The following is a 9,614-nucleotide window of genomic DNA, read 5'->3' on the forward strand; positions in this document are numbered from 1 at the left end:
GGCACTATGAATAGAAAATATTTCTTCTTATAGAAATATTTTATATAAACAAGGAAACTTTTCGTAATAAAATAATTATAATAATATCAAAGCGTGTTAAAGAGTTGTCAAATCAATCTGCATAAAAAAAAGTTCAAATTAATTAGTTACATTATTGGAGTCTAGATGTATTATAAAAAAAAAAAAAAAACAGTATAAATTATTCTACAATTAACATAAATATCAGATATATCAGTTGACCTCTTTGCAGCGAAGCATCTCTACAACCTGGGTCATGGCTGGCCTATCATCCTTGTCTTCGGCAACGCATTGCAAAGCCACCTTGAGCAGAAGCTCCATCTTATCCTTGTCCTCACCTGGATCTACAATCTCCTCAATATTCCACGACTCCCTTGAAGCTTCACCATCAGCATGCATGATCTTCTCCCTCACCAGCGTGTCCAATCTAGTATGCTCTTTCGCCCCTCCACCACCAGAGCTATGCTGCGTACCTGTGGGGCTCTTTCCAGTAACCATTTCCAGCACCACAATCCCATAGCTATAGACATCAACTTTAGAGGTGATAGGAAGATTATAAACCCATTCAGGGGCCATATAACCTCTAGTTCCTCTCATCTTTGAGAAACTTGAATGATCATGCTCACTTCTATTCAGTAGTTTAGACAGACCAAAATCTGCTACCTTTGGTTGATAGTTGGAGTCCAAGAGGATGTTATGAGGCTTTACATCACAATGTAAAACCCACTCTAGGCACTCTTCATGCAAATAAGCTAGGCCTTTCGCTGTGCCCACTGCAATATCAAACCTCTTTTTCCAATCAAGTTCGTTAGAAGCAAGTTTTTCTGCTAAGGTTCCATGCTCCATGAACTCGTACACCAGAAGCCTATGCTTTCCCTCTGCGCAGTATCCCCAGATGTCTATCAAGTTCATGTGGTTAAGCCTCCCAATGATATTTACTTCTGCTAGGAATTCGGCTTCTCCTTGGTTAGCTTCGTCGAGTCTTTTGATTGCTGCAACTCGCTTATCGGGCAGTATACCTTTGTATACTACCCCTACCCCTCCTCGTCCAATCACTTCAACGAATCCCCGTGTGGCCTTTTTCAGCTCAGAAAACTTGAATCGCTTGAATCTAGACATCAGGAGGTATCCTTCTGCAACTTGGTCGGAATTCTTACTGCTCATGAACAAGAAAAAGAGCACCAGGAAAATGCAGGTTACCTCTAGGCCTCCCACTGCAGTAGCAAACCAAAGCAAAAGCTTCACTGTCTTATTTTCATACGTTCCTCTAACTTGCCTGCTAAGTTCGGGTGTGCAATTCAACCTTGATTCGGCGGCATCCAGCGTCCTGTTATAGACAAAACCAGCTTTGGGTACTTTTAAATAAAAGTCTCCCTCAAAATTTGGTGTCTGTCGTCCATTGAGTAACTCATACTTGGGGTAACATAAATAGCCACGGTACACATCTGCGCTAAATCTAAATTGGAAACCTTTGCAACCACACGTCGTCAGGCATTCGTTTTCACAGTGTTGTAAGGTCACATTAGGCTGGAACTTTATATCATTGCCAAAGAAGTCAGCATGAGAAAGTTGGACAAAACTAGACAGCTCTTCATGACTCTGATTGCAAGGGAGATTGAAGTCTGCTTCACACCCAAAAGACCAATCAGTTGGATCTTTGATCTTGAATCCCTGCAAGCAAGAGCATCTCCTGCCGGAAGCATGATCATAACTACAAACACTATTGGGCCCACATATGCCATGAATCGTGCATGGATCCGACACCGCTTGCCATGTGACAACCCAATCCCACCCTTCATTCGTTGCTTCCAGGCTGTATAATCGAAGGTTACCATCACGATCAAGAGTTAATCTTCTGTGAGTTTTCACACCAAAATCTGTAGCTAGGATCTCCAAATGATCAGATGACCAGATATAGCCCGACTCGTTCAGTACTGCAGCTCTACTAGAGTTGTACATAGACCTTCCGGCTAGTCCAGGATCACTAAGCAATGGATCAGGCCAGTAGAGACTGGATACAACAGGACCTTGGTATAACAGTCGAAGTACATTATCGTTGTCAAAAAATAGCTTATAGTAGCCAGAAGAATAGTCTACTTTGCTTGATTTTGATACAAGGGTTGAAATCCTGGTTAGTGTTTGTTGTGGAAGAAGAGTATCTGTTGGTGAATCAAAGCTCTGCCAGATGACACCACTCTGATCAGAATGATTTAGAACAAGATTTCCCGTGTTTTGGAGCTGTAGTTGCAATTTCGAGGACTCTAAAGGGGTCGAGGCTGCTGTTCTGGTGACCCAAACAGTTGTACCAACAGAATTTGTTAGGCGAAGCTTGCCATCTTTCGAAAGCGAAAGCTGTGAACCTGTTCCATCAACCGGATCATCACGGTTTGCCATCCAAACAACGGTCGGAGCTGAGGACCTTGTCAACCATATGGCAAAGCAGAAAGCATTTTCACCGACCGGGAAAAATCCCGCAGAGAAATCACCATTGAGAGAAACCAGTTTGTCGCTTGGGTTCTCAACAGATAAAGATGAGCCTCTGAGAACGTCAAATTTTTCTGACGATGAAGATAGGAGAGGAGTTTTGATGAGCAAAAGAAGAAGGAAGAAAATTGCGATATCCATGATGAGAATACAAGAGAGTTACATAGTCGAGATCATCTTTCTACTTTCTGATCGAGTCTTTATCTACGGTACTGATAGATGCGTATATATAGGAGAAGATCAATGCAAATGTTCGCCATGTGTTTTCCCAGCCCACTTGCTGATAAACTAAAACGAACGTTTGCAAGACCATTCCTCAGACAAACCATTCCTCAGACAAAGGCTATGGATGGACATCATGTCATGATCATGTAGTCAATTAAATTACAGCTTAAAACCTAATTATATATGGCCTTGCCTGATGGTGCAAGTTTACGTTGACTCTCGCTAGCTAGCTTAGGGTTATGATCTGATTAATGTTAATGTTATGGACAAGTACTTTTAAATGTATAAATTTATTTTACAAAAAAGTTAATATCGCTATAAAAAATTGATTTTTTTTATTATTTTTTTTACAGTGAAGTCTTATAAAAATTCTGTTTAAAACTTGTAAATCTTATATATATCATTATTCTCTTTTAAAACATACTGATAAGACTTAGTTTTCTAAGCAGGCTTCAATATATATATATATATATTATTTTCAATGTCTGTATATATATATATATAATATGAAGCTGGGTCCTGTTCATCGTGTCAAGCAAGCCGGCAAGGAGTGATTTTTTATTAGGTGTTGTGGGGTATGCTACCAAATAAATTGCATTTTATTAAATGGGGCGCCGGTTGAAACAAACGTATATATTATGCCATACACAGTGTTCATTAGATTTTCTTAGCCAATATAAAAAATGAAAGCTTAGTTTTAGAGTGCGCAGCTTGACCATTATATATATATATATATAATTGTTTAATTAAGGAGTACTCTAGAGGATTTTTTTTATTTAATTTTTTTTTCTTTTTCTCATATAATTAAGTATTTGAATTGTTCAATGCGGGAGTTTATATTGATCAATCATTAGTTCCAAATTTATACAAATTATATGTTTTCTGGAAATTAGTTGGAGTACTACTGTTTTCGATCGTAATCTACAATTGATTTTTGGTTCATTTATATATATATATATATATATATATATTGGCTCCAGGAATAAATAAATAAAAATATATATAGCATATAGCCGATGATCGATCAAATTGCATGCCTGGCCGTGTGGGGGCCAGGCCAACCTAGGTATTTTATAAAAATACTCCTAATTTAAAATATAATTACGTAAAATATTGTAAAAAATTTTATGTGTAAATTATTTTCCGTATAAGATTGAAGTCCTTAAATATTTGTAGTGTTATTCTTCTTACTCATGGATTCAAATATTTGAATGACATTATAATTAATGAATAACGAAAACGAATTATATATTTTTTGGGTCAATTGTTGAATAACGAAAACGACCTATTTTGGTATATATATGGTTGGATGTTCTGATCAAATATTAATTACGTTCAATTTTTAGTTACTACATGATGTAGTCCAATGTGGCCGTATATATGCTCATTGGTCATGATGACAACCAACCTAGCTAGCTGTGGAAGATATTACGTTCGATTTAATAGCGACGACAATGGATGTTTCCGGCGATTTTTCATACGACAAAATGCAGCGTTGGGAAAATTATATATATATATATATATATATATATATATATATCATGACATAGATGATAAGTAGTATAAAGACCTTTAAATAAAATTATTCTACAAAATAATAATAGTGTTAAAATAAAATAAATCTGGGCCATCAATATTGCCATCTTTTATATATATATGCTTCCCTTCTTATTAAATTCCAATAAAATAGACCAAGTTGCAGTAGCGGAACCAACAATTGTGTTGAGGAGAGGCAAATTTTTCTATTATGTAACACATTTATATAAAGAGTAATATTGTTAAATACAGTCTTAAGGTGTGCAAGTTCTATGTACTTCCTTAAAATTTTGGGAATATAAAAAAAAATTGGAGAGAAATATTTTTAGGTATATTTTAAAAAATTTTAAAAAGCATATGGAATTATAAATTTATTTGGGGGGAGAATTATGTATAAAATCTAGTACTCTATATTTCAAGAAGTTTGGGGGGTAAAAATTTCTCAAAATTTTTCAAAAATTTTCACAAGTTTTTTTTTTAAATTACTATTCAACATTTTCCTTACTGTACCAGGAAATATGCCGCATTTATATATCAGGAAATTAAGCTTATGCTTCAAGCTTATCTAAGAAAATAGACAAAAGTCTTCATTTCTATTTGCCAGAATTTGGTAAAGATGCTACTTGTCAGATTTTAATAGTTGAATTGAAATATATTGGTCTTAGGCATCATTTGAATAGTCAGATGAGATGAGATATATAAAAAATATATAAATATTAATAAAATAATTTGTAAATAAAAATAAAATTATTTGTGAATAATAGTGAAATAGTTTAAATTAAAATTTTTATTGAGTTATGAGAAATGAGAAAAAAAGCTGAATAAAAATATTATAATGTTAAAATATTATTATAATAAAATTTTTAAATAAAATTTTTATTTTAAGATTGAATAATTTTTTTATATGAGAGTTTGAAAATTTTGTAATAATTAGATAAAAAAATATAAAAGAGAAATTGAAAAGTGATGCTTAGGGTGGATTGGAGTGGAATTAACTTGTGGTGCTTCAAGGGACCAAAATTACTCTACTATATTGGAACCTAGCTAGTTTGCTACATGATATAACCACGACTTTCAATGGAATTAGGATAGGGTTGGAGTATTGTGGCTCAAAACTCTTAAAGAGGTGACTTTTTTTATTTATTGGTCCATCTGTTGACTTATACTTTTCCTCTTCCGTAACACCTCGTTATTCAATGAATAAGCATGAAAGTCCCTTCTAGAAATTTCGAGGATCGAGCCAGTGTGTTATTATTGATCTTGACTAAATTATTTTCTTAATGAATACTAAATACAAAGATTTTTCATAATAAATAAAGTCATTTTGTTTTAAAATATTAAAATCATGAAACAGAGCATGGAAGCATTTATATACTAAAAAAATTTCAAACTTTGTACTGTAAAAATCAGGACTTAAAATCTTTGTACACGATTTAAGCCTCTGTCTTGCCTTCTTGGACAAAGTCTCGTCCTATAGTTCTATCTTCATAAATATTTTCATATGTGATGGTTTAAAAACATAAATTCTTGGTAGAGTTACATGGAATTGTACACGTTAATAAGGATATGAGGAAATTCTTAGTAGACTATTAACAGTATAAAAGTTTGTAATGGGTTATCACGAAACTAGTTGAAGGAAATCACTAGAGTATCAAAAGTAAAAAACTATTTGAAGGACGGCTTTTAGGCCAGCCGAGTAAGTAGTGTTATGATTGTAGGGTGTCTCTTGATGATATGCCCAACTCTCTAGTTCTAGCTATTTATATATTATTTTGAATTGAAATTTGGTCAATTAATTCTTACATAGTAAAATAAGCCCCTTTGTCAATGAATTCAACATTCCTAGCTACTTTCCTAGTAATTTCCATACACCATATAAATATATATATATATATATATGTGTGTGTGTGTGTGTGTGTGTGTGTGTGTGTGTGTGAGCAATGATCAAGCAAAGTGTGGAGGCTCAAAAATTTGGTCAATTCTCTCAGGCCCGAGGTACGCCCAGAATCTCTCATCTTATGTATGCTGATGATGTAGTTATTTTTTCTAATGGTAGCTCTCAAGCTATTAGGGAGATTTTATCTGTACTCCATAAATATGAGAGCTGGTCGGGTCAGTGTATCAATCACTCTAAATCTGCCATTTTCTGCTCCCTAAAAATCTCTATTACTCGCAAAAGCTTCTTATTACGGAAGACTGGATTTTCAGAAGGATCTTTTCCTTTCAAATATCTTGGAGTGCCTATTATTTTGGGTCGTCTCAAACAGGTTCATCTGGAAGATATGCTGGCTAATATCCAAAAGAAAATTTCGGGGTGGAAGATGAGATTTCTTTCGATGGGTGGCCGTCTTACCTTATTTCGTCACGTTATTTCTAGTATGGCTCTTCATCTTTTTGCTGTCCTTCAGGTCCCTCAAGCTACTATTAAAAACATTCACCGGATGATGAGTACTTTCTTTTGGGGGGAGCATAATGGCAAATGTAAGAAAAAATGGGTGGCCTGGAATTATATCTGCCGTCCCGTGGAGGAAGGAGGTTTGGCGCTTAGAAACCTCGATGATATGCAGAAAGCCCTTCATGCCAGATTTGCTTGGAATCTTATTCAAGGTAATTCTTTATGGGCTAATTTTTTTAAGAGTAAATATATGGGTTTGAAACCTTGGGCCCTGGTTGATCCTACTAAGGGTACTAGGTTCTGGAAAATGATTGCTAAATCTCTTCCTTTGGTCTTGGATAATTCTAAATGGCGTCTTAAGGATGGTAAGGTTTTTTTCTGGTATGATAAATGAAGAGACAGAGGTCCTTTAAGCAATGATATGAATATAGTGGGGCATCCCAATCTTCACGTGAAGGATTGTAAATTAAATAATGTTTGGGATGTCGATTTTATTCGTCAATTAGTGGGGCCGGATCAAATTGATGACATTTTAAAGGATCTTTGCAAGGCTAAGCCAGGTATGGATGTTCTGATTTGGACTAAAAATGATAATGGTCTGTTTTCTACTAAGTCGGCTTGGGATTGTGTCCACATTAGAAGTGATACTATTGAGGGTCACTCCTGGATTTGGCATAAGAGCCTCCCTCTTAAAATGTATTCTCTTATGTGGAAAGCTTGGTATATGGCCCTTAGTGTCGATCATCATCTTCGTCGTATTGGCATCCCTATTACCTCTCGTTGTGATTGTTGTGCTAATGGTCACTTTGAGGACCAAAATCATGTTCTTTTTGCAGGTGATATTGCTAATAATACTTGGCTCTATTTTGGGGCTTATCTTGGGATCCCGATAGGCCAAAATTGGAAAGATACAGTGAAGAGGTGGTTTCATCGAACGAATCTTAGGTCTCAAGTTGGCATTATTCTGGGAATTCTTCCGGTGATTATAACTTGGAGACTATGGCGGAGGCACTGTTTGGCACGTATGGAGGGTCGCTTTGAATCTATCTCCGAAATTATTCATTCTGTTCGTCGGTGGATTAGTCTTATATGCCGTGATATGCATGCTAGTTCTCACATTTCCAGTTTTGATTTGCAGGTATTGAAAAGTTTGAATGTCCAGGCCGTTCTTATCCCAATTCGGCATTGCAAAACTATCACCTGGCATCGTCCTTCGACGGGATGGGTCAAGCTTAACACAGATGGCAGCAGTTTGGGTAACCCTGGTGCCTCAGGGATAGGTGGGATCATTAGAAATAATCATGGAAAACTAATTCATGCTTTTTCCTCATTCTACGAATGGTTCTAATAATCGGGCAGAACTTCTAGCTCTTCTTCATGGGCTCCAGGTTTGTAAATCTTTATCTCTTAATTTTGTGCATATCGAACCTGACTCTATGAATGTTATATCCTGGTGGAGGAGCAAGAGATGTGGGGTGTGGTATCTGGAGGATTTCTGGGAGGAAATTATCGACATTATGGACTTCATGACCTTCTCGATACACCATGTTTTTAGAGAGGGAAATAAAGTTGCTGATTGGTTAGCCAAACATGGAGCTTCTGGTAAAGACTTAGCAGTTTCGCAATTAACGGAGACTCCCTGTGCATTGCGTGGTCTTATCCGTATGGATTACTCCGGTTTACCGTCTTTGCATTTTAGTTAGTTTCGAGTATTTGATGTTTTTCGTTTATTTTATTGTTTTTGTTAGTTTTTTTCTGGCTAGGTGTTTCCCGCATGCTAGGTTTATCGTTTGTACCCCAGATGCTTGTCTTTGTAACCACGGTTTTCCTCCGCCACAAGTGAGGGTTATTAATAAAATTGGAGAGGGATCACTAGTGTACAGGTAACCCTAACTTTTTTCTAAAAAAAAAAAAAAATGTATGATCAACACAAAGAAATTAAGAGAATATATACTAGCAATACATAGAAATTAAGAGATTTAAGAATAGTTTATGCTTTATACATGATATTATTGGTCATGGCCTATATATATATATATATATATATATATATATATATATGCAAAGTATTAAGAGTTCAAAGAAACTGCATGCAGCAAGTAGTAAATATGAAATGTATTTATGGTAAATTATAAATATTAATAATACATCAAGAGAGACAATTCCCAAACGGATTCCCAAGGGTTGGGATTCCCACATTAAAGTCTAGAGGGACCAGCTAGGCAGAGGTTTTCGTTGTATTAATGAAAATTACAACCTCAACAAAAACTATATTAATTTACACAGTAACAAGCATTTTGTCCAAGCATTTTGGTTGAGAACAAAAGCACTTAATTATTCAATACATCAAGTCCATGATATCTCGTGTGAATGTGGGTTTGGAAAAGAAGGTCATCAGAATTTCAACACTCAAGCTACTTGGGAATAGATAGGCTAATTTTAGTCACCGAAAAATGTGTTTTAGAAAATAAAAAAAAAATACACCAAAAAGAATACAGAAAAAATGTAATACACATCCAAATTATATGTTCCGAAATCAAAAAAACAATTACACAAGTGGGAAGCACAAAACCAGACTTACAAATAATATAAAAATCAATGACTCTTCTCCAGCCTGGGAAAATCGTGTGAACAAAGATAAAAATTAAAAGAATATGTTAAAGTAGCAAAAGAAACAAAAGAAAAGAATGAACTAACCCTCTTAGCTTTAAGAACTTGCTCCCTTCTGGTAGGTTCTATTCCTAATCTTGTGCATAAAACTAGGACAAAGTCTGTTTCTTGCCCAATCTGCAAGACATCAATTATCATATTAAAAAATTGAAAATATATCTATAAGTCATTCTCCCAATATGAAGCTAGCACAAAAAGCTCATACTGCAACTAATTCTTTTGAGAGATTTCACAAATATGGCTAAACACATCCTCAGCTCATGACAAATGGTATAAGAGCCAACTT

General features: G+C 35.3%; 1 protein-coding gene across 1 annotated transcript; it reads right to left on the reverse strand.

Moving 5' to 3' along the window:
* Nucleotides 1-231: 231 nt before the first annotated feature.
* LOC108984646 (putative receptor protein kinase ZmPK1) lies at nucleotides 232-2,643 on the reverse strand. Its single transcript, XM_018956670.2, has one exon. The coding sequence runs from the start codon at nucleotides 2,641-2,643 to the stop codon at nucleotides 232-234; it is 2,412 nt and encodes an 803-aa protein (XP_018812215.2).
* Between the last annotated feature and the right edge of the window lie 6,971 nt (nucleotides 2,644-9,614).

The sequence above is a fragment of the Juglans regia genome, chromosome 8 (assembly GCF_001411555.2).
Source record: "Juglans regia cultivar Chandler chromosome 8, Walnut 2.0, whole genome shotgun sequence".
NCBI lineage: Eukaryota > Viridiplantae > Streptophyta > Magnoliopsida > Fagales > Juglandaceae > Juglans > Juglans regia.

Bases quoted from the DNA above. Each gene is read 5' to 3' on its own strand.
- LOC108984646 (XM_018956670.2), bottom strand. From the start codon at position 2,643: ATGGATATCGCAATTTTCTTCCTTCTTCTTTTGCTCATCAAAACTCCT.